The sequence below is a fragment of the Carlito syrichta genome, unplaced genomic scaffold (assembly GCF_000164805.1).
Source record: "Carlito syrichta isolate Samal-C Ts95f unplaced genomic scaffold, Tarsius_syrichta-2.0.1 Scaffold128134, whole genome shotgun sequence".
Taxonomy (NCBI): Eukaryota; Metazoa; Chordata; class Mammalia; order Primates; family Tarsiidae; genus Carlito; species Carlito syrichta.
The window spans coordinates 426,346-448,543 of record NW_007072230.1 but is presented as its reverse complement, the minus strand read 5'-3'; the positions used below and the strand labels follow the sequence as shown (position 1 = coordinate 448,543).

General features: G+C 36.4%; 1 protein-coding gene across 1 annotated transcript in view; it reads left to right on the top strand.

Moving 5' to 3' along the window:
• Nucleotides 1-322: 322 nt before the first annotated feature.
• Nucleotides 323-22,198, top strand: part of PKHD1L1 (PKHD1 like 1) — a 158,824-nt gene continuing 136,948 nt past the window's right edge. Inside the window, exons 1-6 of the mRNA XM_021707962.1 lie at nt 323-461; nt 2,786-2,875; nt 11,216-11,360; nt 12,328-12,436; nt 19,146-19,203; nt 20,609-20,702. Of these exons, the coding sequence (XP_021563637.1) occupies nt 389-461; nt 2,786-2,875; nt 11,216-11,360; nt 12,328-12,436; nt 19,146-19,203; nt 20,609-20,702 (569 nt within the window). The 5' untranslated portion in view covers nt 323-388. The remainder of the gene's footprint in view (nt 462-2,785; nt 2,876-11,215; nt 11,361-12,327; nt 12,437-19,145; nt 19,204-20,608; nt 20,703-22,198) is intronic.

The following is a 22,198-nucleotide window of genomic DNA, read 5'->3' as shown; positions in this document are numbered from 1 at the left end:
AAGGCAGACTGGCAAATGAAAGTCTGCAGGGTCAGAAGTTAAAAGGAAAGAAAAAGCGGTCAGGATCGACAGGGAACTTGACCATGGGTCCCTCTGTACCTATGGGGACAGCCTTGGGACGGCAGTACCCGGGTTTGAGTGTGGAGGTGTGATGATTACAGACTGGCCCGGGGCCGGCTCGGTTCTAGGAGTGCGTGTGCGTGTGCGTGTGTGTGTGTGTGCAAATCCGGAGGTGCAGCCCGGAGCCGGGGGCGGGGGCGGGCCCGAGAGGCCGAGTCTCGGCGCTCTGGGGCGCGTCGTGAGCGAGCGAGTCGCGGTCCCCAGTCGAGCTCCGGAGCGGGCGCCAGAAGCGAGCGGCGGGCACCCACCCCGCGGACCTAGCTTTGCGATGGGGCACCTGTGGCTCTGGGGGACTTGGGGCCTCTGGGGGCTGCTCCTGTGTACCGCGGATCACCGCACAGGTAACCCGTTCGGGGCGCTAGGGAGGCGAGCCGGATAGGTCCGCGTAGACACTATCCCTGCCCCCGAGGTCGCGAGAGAGACGGGACCACCTGGCACCTGCCCGGGCGGGGGCTGTGGGTGCGATTGCATGGCCATCCTGGGGACCCGGGGACGCGAACCCAGGTCTAACAAGAGACAGATACAGAAAAACAGAGACAAGGGCACAGAGAGACGCAGAGAGATTGAGGGATGCTTTGAATTCGTCAGTGTTGCTACTTGAACTATGGACTGGCTTCCTCCTCCTCACCCCCAAAGTAGCACAATTGAAAGTAGACTGAAATTTGTTGGGAGGTCGGGGGATGGGAAGAGGCAACCTCGGGCCTCTCTCCCTTCACTCTTTTGGACCCCTTTACCCACTGAAGAAGGGCAACATCCCTCAGTGGGACAGGAGTGGGTCTTTGTAGCAAGTGTCAGTCCCTTCCAGAGGCAGCTGCCCTTTCTCTTCAAAGTAATACCCAGGAGAGAGCTGGGAAGAGACTGATAAGATAAGAAATTGGAGTTGTCTGTGGAGATAAGGGAGGAAGAACCTGAGATAGGTGAGGAGCAGCGTCTGGATATAGGATCTAGCTCCTTCCCGGAGTTTCCTGCTCCTGGCTGTGGCTGCCCTGAGTCAGGAATATTCAGGAAGCAGGAATACCTTGGAGTTCTGGGCAAGGACAGACCCCAAGTGCAGAGGGGTTGAGCCTGAGGCCTGGGAGAGCTTTTGCTGTTATAGTAGAAGTCCACATGGAACATTTTTCAGGCCAGAATGAACTAGACAATCATAATTCCCTTAACCTTTTCTCATACATCCATTTCAAACAATTAACAATTTCTATGACTTTTTTTGCTTCCCAGCTAAATTTTTCTACCTATTCCGAGAATTTACTTTTGGACAAATAATGATCAGATCTGTGCAATTTAAGCAGAAAACACTTTCATCCACTGTGTATCTTTGAGTTGTTTTAAATAATTACTTGCAGTACTCCAAAGAAGCAGCATTGTTGTGTTGTCACCCCTGCTTGCTCAGGTAGCTCCCTCTGCTTAGAACTCTCTTTATCTTTCTGACAACTGGCTCAGTTTAACTAATTTATATTTCGCGTGCAAAATGTGTGTCCAAATGTGCAGCCCCAAAATCCCTTCCTTATAAAAGCCAGTGTGACCCAAGCAGTGTGGATACAGTGGTCCTTCTGAGTCAACCATGGCCCCTGATCTCTCCTCTGTCCCTCTCTACTGTCCAAGCTAAGCTCTTGGAAAGTTAGGACTGTTACACATTTCTGTATCCCCAGGAAGCTAACTTAGTTTGTTGAACGAATGAGTGAACTTTACATTAAGAACTCACTATCATCAGAAAGCTAGAAAAATTCCAGAAGTTATCTTTCCTGAAGCCTCACTCTGTCACAGAAAACAATTTCTTTTTAAAACCAACATTCTTCTGGTCTAGTCTTTTTCTTTCCTTCCTTCCTTCCTTCTTTCTTTCTTCCTTCCTTCCTTCCTTCCTTCCTTCCTTCCTTTCTTTCTTTCTTTCTTTCTTTCTTTCTTTCTTTCTTTCTTTCTTTCTTTCTTTCTTTCTTTCTTTCTTTCTTTCTTTCTTTCTTAAGTTGGGGTCTCATTCTGTCGCCCCGGCTGGAGTGCAAAAGTATGCTCAGGGCCACCCCAGCATCAAACTGCTGGTCTCAGGTGATCCTTTTGCCACAGCCTTTCAAATAGCCAGAGCTACAGACATGCGCTACCACGACTGGCTAATTTTTCTTTTTTTTAATTGTGGAGATGAGGTCTCGCCAAGTTGCCCAGGTTTGAACCCGTGGGCTCAGGGAATCCCCTCACCTCAGCCTCCCAAAGAGCTGGAATTACAGGCTTGAGCCACTGCACATGGCTGGTCTAGTCTTTCAGCCTCCCTACCGTCGTTTCTTATGTGCTTTTATAATGAACTACTTCTCCACATTATCTGCTGTTATGTGGGCTGCTGAGCATAGCTATGAATCTGCAGTTAGCAGAGCACTACATGAAACTAAGGGTTTTATAATACTATGGGGAAGAGATGAAACTGACCAGCTGTTATTCTTGCTTTTGATAGCACCTAAGATAAGTGCTTTACACAAAGTCACTGAGTATTAACTAAGTTATTGACCTACAAGTAATTGATTAGTAGTAGAGCCCACATTACAACCTGGATATATTTTACTCTCAGTCCTATAATCTTTACAATATTTTTCTTGCAGCATTGTGACATGTGGTATAAAATTTGATGCTTGAAATGAAGAACTTGATGATTTTACCTCTACTATATTTTAATATCTTTCAGTTGGCACTGAAATAATCCCCAAAGTCACAGAAATAATACCTAAATATGGTAGCATAAATGGAGCAACAAGGCTGACTATCAAAGGAGAAGGTATAGTTGCTTTTTAAAATTTTTTTTGCCAAAGTCGAGATATTTTAAAGACTATTTTGCATTTAGAGTTTTATGGTTAACAACAGCAACAGCAAACATACAAAAGAAAAAACAGACAAACAAAAAAACACCACTGGAGTTGTTTCTCCACTTGGCCAGAGTAGTAAAACTCTATCCCCCTTGGATAGCTCATGAAATCCCCAAGAGTCTCTATCACTGGACCATCTGAATTCTTGTTATAATTACATGCTTAACACCAAGATCTGGCTGAATGACTAAACTGAAAGGCACAGAATTAACCCAACTTGGCAATTATTTGCTGTATTCTTCATGGGTCAAATAACATTTAATTTATTTTTGTATTAGATAAAACATTTCGAGGGCATTAATGTAGAATGTTAATAAGAAGGAATGATGAAAAAACAATGTTAATGACTGAAGAAAAGTAATAGAAAGCAGGACTTTGGATTTCTTCTCTCACTACCCAATCTCAGGACTCATCAAGGCATGGGTTATGTATGATTCATTCCCCTTCTCCTTGCCTAGCCTTGGGAGGAAAATAATGAAAATAATCAGTAAGTATAGTTAATGTGCAGTTGTTCCTTAAGGGTTAAGTAGAAATATGTGGTTCTTTCAGCCATTTGGCCTTTACAATATATTTGAAAGTGGTTAGTATTCAGATATTTAGGGACTTTTGAAAATTAAGAAGGAAACACTAAAAAAGAAATATTAGCAAAATCTATTATTTTGGTCTTTGAAATAAGAAATGAGAAGCCTTTAGAGTCAGTTGACAAAGCAAGATAATTATTCTGTCACATATTGAAATACCTTTCAATGTTTCTACTTATTTCTACAGAATTCTCAGTGATACACATTAAAGGGTTTCTGCCTCTACATTGTGAACAATGTATTTTGGATTAAAGTGATATTTTATGGAGTTAAGACCTGTAAATAATGCATATGTTAAAGATTCTTTCAAAATTGTCATTAATTAGATCTTTTTTATATTGTAAATTGCTGTTAAGATGGTGTGATTGAAAGCTATCGGATTTTAAACAGAAATGTAAGGGCCATGAGAGAAATGTTCAGGTAAAACAAAAACAAGAACAAAAACACCCAACCATTTTCTTCTGTTTCTAGACCTGAACTTTTTCTGATCCAGAAACCACGACTTGAGTTTAAGCACATAGACCCAGAACATCCCTAGTTAGAAATAAGAAAAAACAAAACTATTTTAAGGCATCTTAGAAGGAAGTCGTTTATAATCTACCTATAATCCTTCTCTTATGTGGAAGTTCTGAGGCAATTAGGTTCAGCACTCTTAATTATGAAGCACAAAGTGTCATTTCTACTTTCATAAGTACCAATTTCTGAATGCTTTTGGCAGAGAATCATAGAAGATTAAATCCTATTTGATTTTCAGATATCTGCACCCTCCCACCCTGTTTGTCTTTCTGCTCCCTGCTTTCACTACACACTATAGGTGATTGAAAATTTGTTCACATATGTCTTTCTCAGAGGCTGAGTCTGAATGCCATTTTATGGCTTGATGGAAGCAGAGAACACAATGGAGGTTGTCAGGGGCTGGGAAGTGAGGAAACAGAGAGGTATTGGCCAAAGGGTACAAAACCTCAGTTACACAAATTGAGTAGGTTCTAGAGATCTGCTGTACAGTATGGTGCCTGTAGTTAACAATACTACATAGTATACCTAAAATTTTGATGAGAGGGTTGATCTTATGTTGCATGTCCTTATCACAAAAATGTTAAAAAATAAGATATAATAAATGAAATAATAGGGCAGGAGGAAACACTTGGAGGTGATAAATGTGTTTGTGACATCGCTTGTCATTATGGTTTCATGGGTGTATACTTAGCTCCAAACTCATCAAGTTATACACATTAAATATGCATAGCTTTTTGTATGTCAATCATACTTTAATAACATGATTTAAAATAAATAAATATTATTTTAATATAGGTTTTGGGGTATCCATGGATATATACAGAATAGTTATAGAGCAATAGTAATGAAGTTGCAAACACACTAGAGCTCCTATAGCTACATGAATGAACTTGAACAGCTTGACAACTCTGTTGTCCAGGCTAGAGTGCAGTGGCACGATCATGGTTTATCACAGCCTTGGACCTCCTGGGTTGAGGCAATTCTTCCACTTCAATATCCTGAGTGACTGGGACAACAGTTGTGTACCACCACACCCTGCTAATTTTTTAAAGTTTTTATTTGTAGAGATGAGGTCCAGCTATGTTGCCTAGGCTGGTCTTAAACTCTTGGATTCAAGCAATCCTCCTGCCTCTGAGCCTCAGTTTCCTCATCAGTAAAATGGACTAGTAATTCCTATGTCTTGGGACTATTGTAAATATTAAAAAGGATGACATATTTAAGTCCCTATTAGGTAGTTTATGTTCTAAAATTAGAACTATTTGTTTTTATTATTCTTTGCATTTATGTTATCAGCCTGGTTTGATTCTTTAGGAGCTGTTTTCCATCCATCACACTGTATCTTTCTTTCCCATTGTTTTGAATGTTGCAACTTCTATGCAGGTTAATACACTCTCAACCCTGCTTTTTTTTTTTAACTAGAGAAACCAAAACAGCCGGCATTGTACATGGCAACTGCTGGCTTTAACAGTACTGACATTTTCCTGATAGCAACACAGGCGTTACTTTTGGATTGCTGCTATCAGGAGACCCAGGTCTACGTGCCTGGCAATTCTTGTCTCCATTTTTTTTTTGGCAAAAGAACAAAAATACATCAACATGCCAGGAATTTCCTTCTGAAGCCTCAACCTTTTCTGTTTCCAGGGTACACCCAGCCCTTCCTGTAATCTTTGTGCTTTGGAGTACTTCCAGAGGTGTCTTCTTTACACTCAATTATTTGTTTAGAATTATACTTTTCAATTACAATTATTTTCAAAAGTGGTTTTTTGGGGTTTTTAAAAACTTTTTGGAATTAGCTAAAAAATAGAAATATTTACATACTTGTGTTTTTTATTGGCATTATCTTTCAGAACAATAGTTGTCTTAGGAATGCTGAAGAACACATCCAGGTCCCCTATCATTGATTTGACATGTACCTGACAGGAAAATAAATGTATTTATCACATCCTGAACCACATCACAAGTAAAACTTTCCATTCTTTAGTTAGTTGCCAGCAGCCTTCTGTGTGTTCCAAACTCAATGTGAACTCCAAAGATAAACAGAAGTTGACGAAAGGCAAGAGTGGGTTTACATGTAGCTAGTTTTGCTATGCTTTTATGTCTTTTCACAATTCCATCTTAGTAGTAATTGCCTTTCTAGACTCAATACTGCAAACTCAATGCAAACACCTTTCACGTGTATGATTGATCCTTGTATATTCACGTACACTGGATGAGTGATTTGGTTAAGATTTAAGCTTAGAGGAATCACATTGTGTATATTAAAATCCCTACCCTTTGTTGAGTTTCTGCTTACTTCCCCTACATGTGAAGGAAAAGATAGGCTAGGAGCTAAGGAGATAGGAGATAGAAGAAGTTACACTGGGTAACAGGTAATAACATTGGCAACTATAGCCTGGGTTCAACTCCTGACCACTCATGTGCTGATTCTGTGTTATTTTTAGAAAGGGATTTTGGAGACTAATAATAAGAGCAGGTATCTACTGAGCTCTTAGCTGTCATCTTGTTTAGTAGGGCATCATGATAAGCAGTAAAAAAAAAAATTAGCATTTACTATTCCAAACAATCCATCAAGATAGATTATGGCCATTTTTCTGTTAAGGAAACTAGGCTGAGAGAGGTTATATCTTGCCAACATCACAATGGCAAGGATGTGCTGTAGCTTAGATTCCAACCCAGGTTGTAAGGATCTAAAGCCTGGGCCCTTCCTGGTAAACAGCACTGGCCCCCTAATGCTGCAGTCTACCAGAGCTGGAGTTGAGGTGCTTGGCATTTGATAAACATCAGACACAGTGAAGTCCTACTCCAGTCCCATGCTACACTATTCACGTTGTAGAACAATGAAGATATCCAGATTTAAAGATTTGAAGAGTTAAATCTACATTTCTGGGTTTACTTTTTTTTTTGTTTACTGATATTATTATTATTATTATTATTATTAGAATCGGAGTCTCACTGAGTCGCCCAGGCTCTACATACTTGAGCTGCTGGACTCAGGCAATTCTTCTGCCTCAGCCTTATAAGTAGCTGGAATTCCGTGTGCTACCACATCTGGCTACTTTTTTTTTTTTTTTTAATAGAGATGAGGTCTCGCTAAGTTGCTCAGCCTGGTCTCAAACCCCTGAGCTCAGGCAGTCTTCTTGCCTCTGCCTCTCAAAGTGCAGGGATTATAGACATGAACCATCACAACTGGCCCTTAAATTTATTATTGTACTATAGGATTATATCATCCAGAGGTAATTTTTAAATTTAAGTAGCTTATAAATTTACATTAATGACATGGGTGAGAATCTGTTAGTGTAAAAGAAAAAATTTTTTAAATTTCAAAAATAATACTAGTCATCATTTGCTTGTAGTAGTGTTTTAGTGTTAAGCACCTGTGCTATTCAGAGAGAAATAATATTTTAGAATTACATATATTTTTTAGAGCTCAGAATTTAGAAATTTTTTATTTTGAAGTTATCTTGGTAAAAACTGTTTACTAATTTAACTTTATTCCAATAAATAACAATATTGACTATTTCATAGATGTTTTCAATTCATTTTGCATACTAAAACAATGCATATAGTAAACATTTTTATTAGAAAAATACTTAATTATAGAATTTAATTAATAGAGTATTAGCTAACTAATCATATTCATATATTTTATTTCTGGGGCTTATTTCCAAATTGAATAATGTTTCAACAACATAAAATATTTTTAAGTGGCATACAATTCTTCCCCATGTGTGATTCTAAATGCAGTTTTGAATTTTCATATATTTACAGTAAGAATGAAGTAATTTTCTGCTGTTTCACATGATCCATTTGTCTCTTTCTGTTTAATCATATCCATCAGCATGCAACATCTTGTTATTTTGCCTACCCGAAAAAAAACAAAGAAAAATCATCAATCTTCCTCTTTTTCCATATCACTCTTCAGTTACCAACCCAGTTATCTGCTTCCCTTTATAGTAAAACTCCTGAAAAATATTACCAATATTTGTTCTCTTCACTTATTGTCCTCCAATCTTTCTCTGAAGCCATGTCAAACATTCATCCCATCATTTATCCCATCACTTGTGGAGACAATGTCTTCACTCCTGTTCCTAGTCTATTCTCAGAACAGCAGCTAGTGAACCTTGGAGACTGTAAGTCAGATCATGCTGCTCCTCTGTGTCAAGGCCTGCAATGGCTCTCCACTCACAAAAATAAACTCTTCCATTCTTGGTCTCCTCTGCTACCACTTTTATTCATGGTTTTCCAACCACACTTGCTATTACTTGAATCCATCAACATGATCCCACCACAGAGCCTTGGCACATCCTGTTCCTTTGATCTAAAATGAACTTCTCATAGATATTCTCATGGCTTACTGTCACTGAAAAGCTTACATGACTGTCTATATCACATTCTTCCCGTGTTTCACTTCATGTCTTCATGATATCACCTCTGACTTCAGTCATAAATGCTGCAAAGTGGTTCTTGGGCTCTTAACTCACTTTCCACCATGGTGTCCCTGGTAGGCAGAGCTGTGGTCAGTTTACACAGTTGGTAACTTTGTATGGAGAAAAAGGTGTTTCAAGGAAAGAATATACATGGGCTCCTGGGCAGTGGCAGATGACTTAACTAGTTGGTCAAAGGAACTGAAAGGAACAGAATTGAAAAATCAGAAATAATGTGAAGAGACTCACAGTAGTAAGAATAAAGCATGCAGATCCACGTGTTTCCAGTTAACTTCCACAAGAGAGCATTCCCCCACAGAGGAAGTAGTATACACAGATTGATTGGATGATTCACCCAGGAGCTTCTCTTTTTGGCCACCTCAGTGCTTGGAGAGTGGAGCCATGAAGAGTGGCAATGGAGTGGAGGCTGTATATGGACCTATACCATGGACTCCCTTTCACCGAGGCTAAACTACCTACTGCTATTGCTGAATACCTGACCTGCCAGTAGCAGAGACCAACACTGAGCTCTCAATAGGGTACTACCCCTCAAGAAATCCACCCAGCTACTTAGTGACAAGTTGATTACAGCACTCCCCCTCTGTCATGGAAAGAACAGAGATTTGTTGGAACTGGAATTGACACTTCTTCAGATATAGACTTTAACTTCTCTCTCCACAGTGCCTCTGCTGACACCATATTCTGAGAGCTTACAGAGCATGATTTATTGCCATAGGATTCCATATAATATTGCCTCAGAACAAGGAATGGATTTCATAGTTGTGATAATGGGCACATGACCATGAAACCTGTGTCACTCTAAACCATCTGGTCTAATAGAATAATGAAACAGTCTATTAGAGCTACAGCTAAGCTGCCAACTTAAGAGAAACATCTTGTGGGATGGGATGCTGTCCTCACAATATAGTGCATGTATTGAACGAATGACAGACACATGCGGTTGTTTCCCAATAGATACATGCATGGAGTTGGAAATAAAGGGCTGTCTCCACCTCACCATCACTCCCAGGGATCCAGAAATTGAATTTGTGTTTTCTGTTCTTGCAACCTTAGGTTCTTCTCAACCTGTGGTTTGAGTTTCCATGTACAGAATTCTTCTGCCAGGGGTTACAATATGGGTTCCTCCAAACTAAAACTACCACAATTACTTGTTCCATTTGTATTCATCAAGCATATTATACTTAGTATTATAATTAGTATTATATTTGTATTCATCAAGCATATTATACTTAGTATTATAATTAGTATTATATTATAATACTAGAGACAATCAATTCTTATTATCACAGGAAAGTAGAGTTGCTTTTACAAATTGCAAATAGAAAAGAGTTTGCCTGGAATTTAGGGGTTTTTTTGGGGGGGTAGCTCTTGGATTCCATGGCCAGTGATAACTGTGCATAGGCAATTACAGTAACTGCGATCGGACAAGGGTATGGCCATTAAGGGTTCAGATCTTTCAGGGATGAAGATTAGTGTCATTCCATTAGCTGCAGTGCTGGATATGGGTAAAAGAAATCTACCATGGATGATAGAGAGGGGGCATGGTGAATATTAATTATAGTCCAGGACCAGTTATTGTAGTATGGCCTGAAGCTTGCCCCTCTAGCCCCTCTTGTATTCAATCTTTACCAGAGCTCTAGACTGGCCACTACCTCCACTTGGTGACTGGTTGTGCTTTAAATGTAGGCCATGAACAGAAGTTGTGTGTGGGGTAAGGCACAGACTGTATCAGATGCCTTTTATACTCAATTTTTCATCCTCTTGTTCTCGCCTCTAATTTCCATCACAGCTGTGACAAATTCCTGTGTGCCTTAACTCAGTCTATGTTTCCAGGTTTTGCCTGAATTCTCACAGTATGTCTTTGTCTACTGTTCAAGAGTTTCTCTGGTGCAGTGACTTAGGACATTGGAACCCCTATAGCATATAACTGTGTGCAGCCAGAAAGTGCAGGAAAAAATATTTCTCCAAGAGGAGCCATCAACCCATGGGGACTAGATTTGATGAATAAATGCTTCTTGCCATTGATTCTTTGGAGAGGGAGTCTATATTTACAAATGTGACAATATTGTGCCATATTTGCTGTCAGTGATGCCCAGGTTTTCTTTCTTCAAGCTTTGCTCTCTCTCATACTTAATGGATTACCGTCCCAATAAACTATTTTCCTGCAAGTCTTCACCTTGGATTTTGCTTTATAAAAACTTGAGGTAAAGACCTCATCCTTTACAGAATAGTGTCTCCCTCTTCTATTCTTTTTAGTCCCTTAACCCGCTTTTTTTCATGGTACATATCCCTGCCAGATATAGAATCTGATGGAGTGTGTGTGTGTGTGTGTGTGTGTGTGTGTACATACAGCAGACTCTCTGTATATGAATGGAAAATACAGTATTCATGAGACGCAGAACCTGAGGATAGGTTTCCACAGCATCTGTGGATTCTGATATACACAGGAGTGGGTTGTTGGGGGATGACTGGGGTCCTGGAACCAATTCTCAGTGGATATAAGCAATAGTTTTATGAATAAGTGAATTAAAGGTCAATTTTTATGATTCCAAAGAAGGTTTAAATCATAGGGGTAAATATGAAATAGGTTCATATTGCTTACTATAGTACTCTTCATTAAACCATTTATTGGATGATTTGATATTGAGTGACAATTTTTAGATCCTTGAAAATAGAATTTCATTAATAATAATTGACCTTTCTTTTCCAGGTTTTTCTCAAGCAAACCAGTTTAATTATGGAGTTGATAATGCTGAGTTGGGAAACACTGTGCAATTAGTTTCTTCTTTCCGGTCAATTACTTGTGATGTAGAAAAAGATGCAAGTCATTCAACTCAAATTACATGCTATACTAGGTGTGTTTTAAACTATCTTTAATAGCATCATTTTAATCATATCATAAATAATAGTTATGCATAATAGCATTATAATAGATTCATTGCCCTATTATAAGTAATATTTTTTATTATCAGTTATTATTTTTGATTTCATGATGGTTAGACTATTTTATGCCTTTGTTATATTCAATTATGATGCTCTTTTTACATATTGGCATGATAAAAATATATTCTATATCTTCTCACATTATTAGAACTGTTATCATTATTGAGCTCTTTTAGAAGATAAATGACTACTATTAAATGGTAATGATTTGCCTCAAAATACCAAAATTATGCTTTTCTGTCCAGTTTGATTAATTTTGTTCAAAATCTTCACATAGTCATTAAGATTAAATACGATCATTTTGCATAGTGACATTTCAAGTTATTTACTATCAACCAAAATTGATGTGTGTTATTAGCAACTTAGGACAAAATTTTAAAAATAATTTGAAATTGCAACTTTGAATATTGACCTTAGAAACAGGTAGCACATATTTCAGAGGATTTGATCTACATTAGACTTGTTGGCTGTTCTGCAGCAGGAAATGCTTTCTTAGGAGAAACTTGATTAACTAATACTTTCTAAGAAACAAAGCATGAAATGACTGAATGTATCAAGGTTATATATTACTATTTGAAATAAATTTTTTTTACGTTTGCTGTTATTGTAGTATTTGTTGACCTTTTTAATAAGCATCAATGTGCAGGGTCAGAATATGCACGTGCCTGTGGTTCATGATGTTAAAATTTGCAATAAAGGGTTCAGGATGGAAAGCATCTTTTAAAATATAGAATGAAATTTCACTACAAAACAATTAGAATTTTGGACTCTTTTTGTTAAAAATGACATGCAGACTTGAGCAGTATTTTTCACTGATATTGTATATACACTAAGTAAAAATTTATTGCATTTCTCATATATTCTCCATTTACCTTCTAGAGCAATGCCAGAAGATTCCTACACCGTTAGAGTCAGTGTGGATGGGGTTCCTATTGCTGAAAATAACACCTGCAAAGGTCATATCAATAGCTGGGCTTGCAGCTTCAATGTATGTAGGGTTCTTCTCTTTATTTTATGTGTCATTGATTTTGTTTTCTTTCTTGCAAAACTAGATTTTTACTTTTTAATTTTACACCCTGCTCTCTGTTTTCACATTTTATAACATATTAGCATGTAACTAAGAATAATTGCCCTCAGTTTTAATTGTCTTTCATAGTAGTTGAATCTCTTGTATTTGTAATTTGTTTCATCCTCCTTTAAATTACTTTTATTAATGAATTCAACTTGTATATTTCCATCTTATTTTCTTGTTCACATTTCTCTCCCTTTCTTCATTTCTTTTTTTATATTCTCCTCTTTCCTACTTTTATTGAGTTCACTACTTAATTATAAATAGAAGCAGAACTGCTTATCTTTCTGTAATTTCTAATGGGGTGAGATAAAGTGTGCTTGCATGTAATATAAGAGCCCCTATAAATTTAGCTGCCATAAATAGAGGTGTTTGAAATAATAAATTTTCTTCTTAGCACCATCCCATATATTTGTTAAAATTGTATTTATGTTTTAAGTTGCCAGTTACTGAGTACTTCAATATTCCAATATAAGATGAAATGCTACAAAAAGCAATAATGACTTCTGTCCTCAAGAACCTTCTATGATTCCAAATATATTGACAAATAAGATTCCCAAATGTTTCTGGATCTTTCCCTCTCCCTAGATGTGGAGGCATGTTTTGTTTCCTAGTGTGTCATACCTCAATTGTCACAAAGCAGCATAAATTCAGCATATCTCATATAGACTTCTATTTCTCCTCAAACCTACTTTTTCTCTGATTATTTTTTCATCATCTCAAGCTAGAAAGCACTATGATCTTTGATTTTTCCTTAACTGTCACCATCAGCTCCATAACTCTTCAGAAGCCAAACCATGATAATCCTACTGTCTAAATTAGCTTTTAAGTTCTTTTCAAAATTTTCTTTCTTACATGGTCTTTGTTTTGACCTTGGTCTTGTTATTCATAATCTGCTTATCACAGTAGCCTCCTAACAGCCTTTTTATCCTTATTTATTGCATTTTTCAGACTTACCCTTTAAAAACGCAAATACTATTATGTCTTCACCCTGTTCAGTATTCCTCCTTCACCCTTTGTCTCTAGGTTTCCTTTATTGCATCACAGTCTGGAACAATTCAGCATCCATCAGTGTTTTCTTACATTCTCCCTGGACAAGACCTGGTACATTTTATCCAGTTCTCTTCAGTGAATTATTTCTCATGGCTCAGGACTCTTAAAATATCCCCAAGAAGAGCCAAGTGATTTCTTCCACTGGGTTTCTCTGTTGTGAAGGTGCTTAGGTTCAGGTTTCAAATACAGGCATCTTACTTTACTGTGTCATGATCAGTTTCATTATCTGTAAAGTGGAAATATCATGTAAAATGGAGATGATCTCATAGTACCATTGTGGGAATTAAACCATATAATAGTAATACTGTCATCAGAATGGGCCTAGCACATAATAAATACTATATTTCAGTGTATTTATCCATTGATTTATTTACTTATTTCATATGTTACTATCTTATTACCTCATCTATTGAACAGTGATTCTTTTTCAATGTGTCGTTTGGGACCAGAAAACTTTATTCATCTTTATGTTTCTAAAAACAAGCATAGTATCTAGTATTTAATAGAAACACAAACTATACTTACTGATGAGGATTTGTGTTTCTTTTTAATTAAGAGAAAAATAAGAAAAAATGAATGTCTTACAATTAAATCTGTTTAAATTATTTTTCTTTTAATAATTTCTAACTGTTTTGGTCTGAAAATATAATCTATAAATTAAAAATTTTCTGTAACAAAGTTATGTTTGTACATGATTTAAAACTGAGCTAGTTCTACAAGGTTAATTTAAAAACCTGAACTACCCACTCTACCTCATTCTCCTTTTCTAGAGTCAACCACCTTTGATAACTTTAGCTGTATATTTTGATATTTTGAAATAATAAGCATATAGAAGATGAGAACTGAGCACCTATGCTCCTACATCAGTACATGAGTCGTACCACACAACATTACTCCAAAATTTAGTGACTTCAAGCAGCAATACTTTATACTGCTTATGCATCCGTAGATCAGCTGTATGATTCAGGAGTATTGTGATTCTGGGCAGGGCTGCACTGATCTCTACTGGCCTTCTTATTTTCTACGGGTTGGGTAGGAGGCTTTGCTGGTATTGGCCGGGCTTTTTCACAATCTGGGAGGCCTCAGCTGGAACAATCCAGCTGATTAGGTTTTGTTTTACAGGGTCTCTTTATCCTCCAGCAGGTAGACCAGACTTACTCATGTTTCAGGTAGGCACCACTAAAAAGAGCAGAAGTATACAGTGAATGTTGAGGCACGGGCTCAGAAGTGTCATGTCATTTATATCACATTCTAATGGTCAAAACGAGATACAAGGCCAGTCCAGATGTAAGGAATTGGGAAACAGGCTCCATCTCTTCATGGGAGTAGATTAAAAGACACATTGTGGGATGAGGATACAGAAAGGTAAAAATTACTACCATGTCTGAAGGGAGACTTCTGCCTCTCTCCCACTCCAGCATGCACAACTATCTCTCTACCCCTTAATTAGAGATGCCTTAATTTTTGGTGAGATCAATATTCATAACATTGTTATGTCTATGAAAGGATATTCACAGATGAGCCATGTAGTATCCTATGAGTATATTTTCTCTCTCATACAATATTTTGTTTTCCCTAGAGTTAGTAATTGACTCTTTTATCTGTATTTTTCTAGTTTTCAGTGTATTAAATTCTCCACCAGAAGTTAATTATTTTGATGTATTCAAACCATTGGGTAATTTATGCGATCATCTTTGCCTAGAAAACATCACTTGCAAATCCCTGTCCTTCTGCTCCAGTCTGGGCAGTCTGTTCTCTGGATATGCTGCATGGCGGTCAATCATCATAGGGTTTTCTTTCACAAACTTTTGGAGGGCTTCCTACCTCTCTCTCCTATGTTATCTGCTTCTTGAAACCTGTGCCTTCTTCCTTCTTGATTTACTCCCTCGATGGGGGAGAAAAGAGTGCTTAGAAAATAAAATCCTTCTATTACTACATTGAATTAAAAGCCTTCTAAATTGTACCCCACATATTTAAATAAATAAATAAATAAGCCTTCTAATACTAAAACGTCCATGTCACCTTCAAATTTGGTTGAGAGGTTAGTTGCGTATAGAATGCTAGCTTGAAATAAATTTTACACGGAATTTTGGAATCTTGTCTCCATTGTCTTCTTGCCCAGTGAGTCTTAAACTATCCATAGTGAAGAATCAATTTGAAAAAAAAATTGGGGGCCGGGTATGTGGCTCAGCACTTTGAGACCAAAGTGGGTGGATTGTTGGAGACCTGCCTGGTTAGCATAGCAAAACTTTGTCTCTACAAAGTAAAACATTAGCTGGGCATTATGGCATGTGCTTATAGTCCCAGCTACTTGGGAGACTGAGGCAGAAGGATCACTTGACCCTAAAAGGTCAAACTGTGGTGAGCCATGATCATGCCACTGTGTTTCCACTTGGGTGACAGAGTGAGAACCTGATGCAAAAATTTAAAAATAAATAAAATTTTCAATTCTTTGAGGATCTATATCTTATAAAATACAATAAACATGTCATAGCATGTTAGATTGGTTATAAAAGTTTTTAAATGCTTACTCTTTTTGTTCTTATTAGGGACAAAACAAACATAAGGCACATCTTATTTTATAGTAAGTTTAGAACCTAATACAAAATAACATGTTTATCGCTTCTAATCTCATACTATTTTCTAATTTTATGTCTAACACTTTTTATTGTTTTTCTTGACTACTGTTATTCAGAATCTTTAATTATTCTTAATTTTCAAAACCTCCCTGCTCTTTTTTCTACATAAGGTAATTTGATCCCTATCTTCATTTATTCTTGTGATCTTTGCAGATTATATGTTAATAAAAAAATCTGTTTCTCATGTAATCCCTCAAATTAAAATAGGAGCTAGTATAGTGTTTAATATGCACTCTTCAATTACTTTGTCACATATACAGTGACACAGTGACTTAAAGGGCTTGATTTGCACATATATCAATGGGTTCTTTATCCTTTCTGTTACTCTGTCTCTAAAAGTGATATTTTGTCCAGAGCTCTGATGGCTGGATACATTACTTTCTGTTACTTTACATAGATTTTTCTTTAAACATTCATCTTCTTTTTTGCCATTCTAAAGTATGAAAACATCTGAAATCATTCTTTTTTTAATTCAAAAATTGTTTTATTAAAGAATCAACAATGTTGACAAAAGCTTAGCTAGACTAACTAAAAAAAGAAAGAAGTTTCAATTCATTAAAACAAATAACAAAAAATGTTACATTACTACAGACCTAACAGATAAGAAAGATAATAAAAGAATATTATAAACAATTGTGTGTCAACAAATTACACAACGTAGATTAAATGGGACGATTCCTTAAGAAATAACAAATGACTTTAGAGGTAGAAATTCTGTACAAGTAAATCTGATATAAGAAGTTTAATCAGTAAACAGAAAATTGAAACTAAGTAAAGCCCAGGCCAGTATGGTTTCTCTGATTTCTTCCAAATATTTATGAAAAAAAACCAACCATTCTTCTTAGTTTCTGTCTAAATTCATTCTTAACCTCACATTTTAAAAGTTATCTCCTTTCATTGGCAGTCTAAAAAAATGTATCACTTTGCTTAAGAAATCTGGGCCTCTTTCTTTTAAGTTTACCCTTAATGAGAATGTAGAGACAACTGTCATTTATTGAGATTCTTTTTTTGTTTTAACTTTTTTTTAATTTTAAAATTGTGGGGTACAGTTAAGGGTTAGGTATACAAATATGCATCATTCAGGCACCCTTGTTGATAAGGGTGTCTCCCTGTCCCCAGTTAGATATTGACTACCGTTAATCCTATGTCCCTTCCCCTCCCTCCTCCCCCATAGTTTCCCACCACTGTGAATCCTTTTCTTATAGTATTATGATAGATGCTGTCCATCAAAAGAGGACTGTATTTATTGAGATTCTACTTTGTGCTGGGTTATTTTGCTTGAGTTATTTTCATACCCAGGCAGAAGCTGTCCTTTCTACCACCACCACCACCTACATTCCTCCCCAAAAGACTTTATTTAATATGCTGCCCATGCTCCAGGCCTTTTCTGCTTTCTGTTATATGTTTTTTGCAGATGAACTCTTCTTGATTAATTTTTAGCCCATTCAGTTTCTCCTGCATTCTTTGTTTTTAAGTGTAGGTTGTGTTCAAGATGCATCATGGTTACTGAGGATTCTTTATTTTGCCCAACTCTACTTTTTACTTATTCAGTATTAATTGTGGGTTGTTTTATGTTGTAGCATATTTCCCTTTTTCAGTAATTATTTCTCATTTGTTTTTTTAAAAAGAAGTTGGTGTATATTTAATTGAATAATAATAGCTTATAATTAATATGTACTTACTTTGTACTAGGTGGTGTTCTGAGTACCCTAAGTTGTTAACTTTTGACTCTCATAACAATTCTACAACTGAATACTAATATTATCTCTATTTTATGGATTATAAAATTGGGGGAAATTATGTTACTTATCTACAGTCAGGTAGCTTATGGGTGGTGGAGTTCAAATTTAAATTAGACAGCCTAACACCAGAATCTAGGCTCTTAACCTTGATGCCCTCCTGCCTTATACATGTGCTTGAGTCTCTAATAAGTACAACTAATATACAGGTATTAGTTTCTTATTTGCAGCCATAACAAATTACCACAAACTTAGTGGCTTACAACATCACAATTTTATGATCTTGTAGTTCTGTAAGTTAGACATCTGACATGGGTCTCAGTGGGCTAAAATCAAGATGTCCAGGAGGGGACACATCCCTTCTGGAGGCTCCAGGACAGAATCTTTTCCCTTGCCTTTTCCAGCTTCCAGAGGCTGCCCACACTCTTTGGCTCATGGTCTCCTTGTCTTCAAGGCTAGCAGTGGTGGTCAAGACCTTATCACATTGCATCACTCTGACTGCTTCCATTGTCATAGCTCTTTCCCTGACTGTATCTAACTCCTCTCTACCTCATTCTTCCACTTACAAGAACCTTTGTGATCACACTGGATCCACCAGGATAATCTCCCTACCTTAAAGTCAACTCATTAGCAAACTTAATTCCATCTGCAACCTTCTGCCATGTAACCTAACATATTCACAGATATTAGGGCACAAACTTCTCAGGGGGCGGGGCCATTATTCTGTGTACCATAGAGTGTTAGAGTTTCCAGCATACTGGTGGACCCCTGGAATTCTGCCCTATCCTAGTTCCCATTTGGTGTCACAATTTTTAAGAATGATATCTGCATTGCTCTAGAAAATTATCACTAGCTTTCTTTAATTTTATTTAACCACATTCCTAAAAGTCTTTACCAGGGAGCCTCATTACTGTGGTTTGGCTTGCACTGTTAATAAAAAGATGAATGATTTGTAAAATACCAGGCTAAAAATATTTTGAAAAGAAAGGATTTCTTTAGGATTATCTTCCCTTATTGGGAAATATCTTGAATTATTGAAAAATGTTCTAAACTTTATTTCTTGTATATAAATAGGAATATTTAGGCAATTATGTTATGGATATTGTTGGGATATGAATAATATAAGAAATAGAGCTATTTTGCAAAATTTGAAATAAAGTTGATATAAGACTGCATACCAGCATAATTATTTTGCAGGCAAAACGTTTCAGAACCCCAACAATAAGGAGCATCACACCTTTATCAGGAACTCCAGGTCTGTTATATGACAGCTGAAATATCTTTTGGTTTTGTGGTAAATAATTTATTTACTTTTTAGAATATAAAATTATTATAATACCTGGAAATTGATAAGTAACATTTTTCTGATTATAAAATAACTACCAATATTTTAAAAAATGATTTCTTACGACTGTGTCTTAATCTACTAAAATATATTTAACCTTCTCCCCATTGAACATTTAACTAGTTTTCAGTGTTCATTATAATAACAATATTATGAATATTATGCCAGTTTACAATCACAACAGCAATAACTAAACATGCCCTTTTCTGTAGCCTTGACAAGTATTTATATAAAAAAATATGGATTTAAGCATTTTTTCAATTATTTGATTTATGTGATTAAATTTATTTAATTATAAAAATTTTTATTTAATAAAATTTATTTTATGCTTATTGGTCATTTATATTTCTCCTTTTATGTGTTACCCATTTACCTCCTCGTCATCTTTAAAGCTAGTCATCTTTTTTCAAAATGAATTATAAAAATTCTCGATGGTTTAAGGATATCAATCATTTGTATGTCATATATGTAAGAAATTTATTATTTTCTTTTTTTTTCTTTTTTGTTTTTGTTTTTTGAGTTGGAGTCTCACTCTGTCGCCCAGACTGGAGTGCAGTGGTCGCTCCTGGCCACCGCAGCCTAGACCTGCTGGGCTCTGGCGATCCTTCCGCCTCAGCCTTCCAAGTCGCTGGAACTACAGGCGCGCGCTACCCCGCCCGGCTAGTTTTTGTTTAATTGTAGAGATGAGGTCTCGCCAATTTGCCCAGGCGGGTCTCGAACCCGCGGGCTCAGGCAATCCACTCACCTTAGCCTCCCAAGGCGCAGGATTACAGGCTGAGCCACCGAGCCCGGCTTAAATTTATTGTTTTCTTTTAAAATTTATTATAGGTCTTTCTGTCATTCAGGCAACTTTTAATTTTTATTATCAAATCTATAGATTCTAATTTTTGTCGTTTCTTCATTTTTATATGGTTGAGGACTTCACCATCCTGATTACATAAATATTACATAAATATTCACCCATTTTTCAAGAGGTTTTATGGTTTTATTTTGTATTTATTTTTTATTTCAGCTAGAATATTTTTGAATAAGTTTTTTTTCAAGTAAATCACCTATTGATCCAAACAATGTTTATTGAACCATGTCTTCCATGATACACCTCTTGAATCTATATATACTTACAGATACTCACTCATATTTTACTGTACATGCTAGAACTTCAGATCATAGTTAAACAATAGTGGTGATCATGGGACATAAGTGTCTGAGTGCTGATTTTATTGTGAAAAACTAGTGTTTTGGTATAAAGCGTATGGAAAGATAATCTTACACAGAAGTGTTAGGGGTTTTTTTGTATCGTTTGTTCTTTTTTTAGGTGCACTGATAACAATCCAAGGCAGAATCTTCACTGACGTCTATGGAAGTAATACTGCACTAAGCTCAAATGGGAAAAATGTTAGAATTTTGAGGTAATATCTAGATGTAGAAATATAATCTCATAACTAATAAATGAGATATAATGTTCTACAAAATAATGGATCCAATGATACAAAACCCATTACAATGTGATGAAACTAACCAGTATTTTTTCAGCCATATTATAGATGGAAAAATAGATTGGATGATTCATTGACAAGAAAGCAATGATCAGTCTGCCTTTCTTTTTTGGACTGACCTAATTTCTTCTTGTTTTGTGATAGATTTTATTAACAGAAGGCACGTGGAGTCTAGTCCAATAGTAACTGAATTATGGTTGTAGAACTTTATTACTTAATCTAACTGCCTCATTTTATATATCAAAAAACAACTGAGGGCTATTGGTCATATTGCTTAGTCAAGGTAGAATAGAACTCAAGTTTCCTAATACACAATTTGACACTTTTTCTACTGCATCGTGATGTACTAGCAAGTGCTGAAACCCAAAATGGTCAACAACTCATTAACAGGTCAGGGTTTGAATCTTGTTTCCTCTATTTGTCAGCAAAGAAGCAGACAGTAACATTGGCTAGTTAACTAACATTAAAAAAATAGTTGTCCATGTCTTGGACTTGAAAGTAGCATTGTCACTAGAGTTACTTTGTTGTAGCATAGACTGTGTTATCACAGTCCTGCCTCTAAAGGCTGAAGGACCTGTTTATTTCCTACAGAAAAAAATATATAGACTCAGGATTATGGCTTTCAAGATGCTTCATTTTTTATTGAATACATATACAATACAGATAAATGAACAAACAATTCATACAGCAATTAGAAAAAAAAATTAATACTAAAAAAGTGAAATATATATCACACATCAACATATGATTTTGGAAAGCAAGCAGTTTAAAAGATTTTGATAAGTGAAATAAAATTGAGTCTGACATTCTATCAGGTAGAACTCTCAGTTAAATCACATTTGTATGCATATATAATGTTCTGGAAATATTCATACTAATTCTTTATATGTACTAAAAGAACTACAAAGTAAATATTTAACATTTTTATATACAGTTTTGTATATGTAAAGATTTTGTCTGCTTCAATATTGTCAAGTGTTACAAATGGTTTATGTGCTAATTCTTTATTTTTCTTTTTTTATTATAAAGATGTGGGGTACAATTCAGGGTTAGGTATACAAACGTTGATTATACAGGTACTCTTGTTGATGAGGTATGCCCCTCCTTCCCTTAGCAGCTTCCCTCTACTGCCAATTCCGCCCCTCCTCCCCTGACAGTTTCCCACTACTGCCAATTGCTTTCTTATAGTATTATAATTGTTCAAGGTCCGCGTATGAGTGAGAACATATGGTACTCTGTTCTTTGTTTCTGTGATAGATCACTGAGTATGATCGACTCTAAATCCATCCAAGTTGCTGCAGAGTCTTTGTGTTTGTCCTTTATGGCTGGATAATATTTCATTGTATATATGTACCACATTTTTTTATCCAGTACAGCTTCAACGGGCTATGCTAATGCTTAAATAGGGT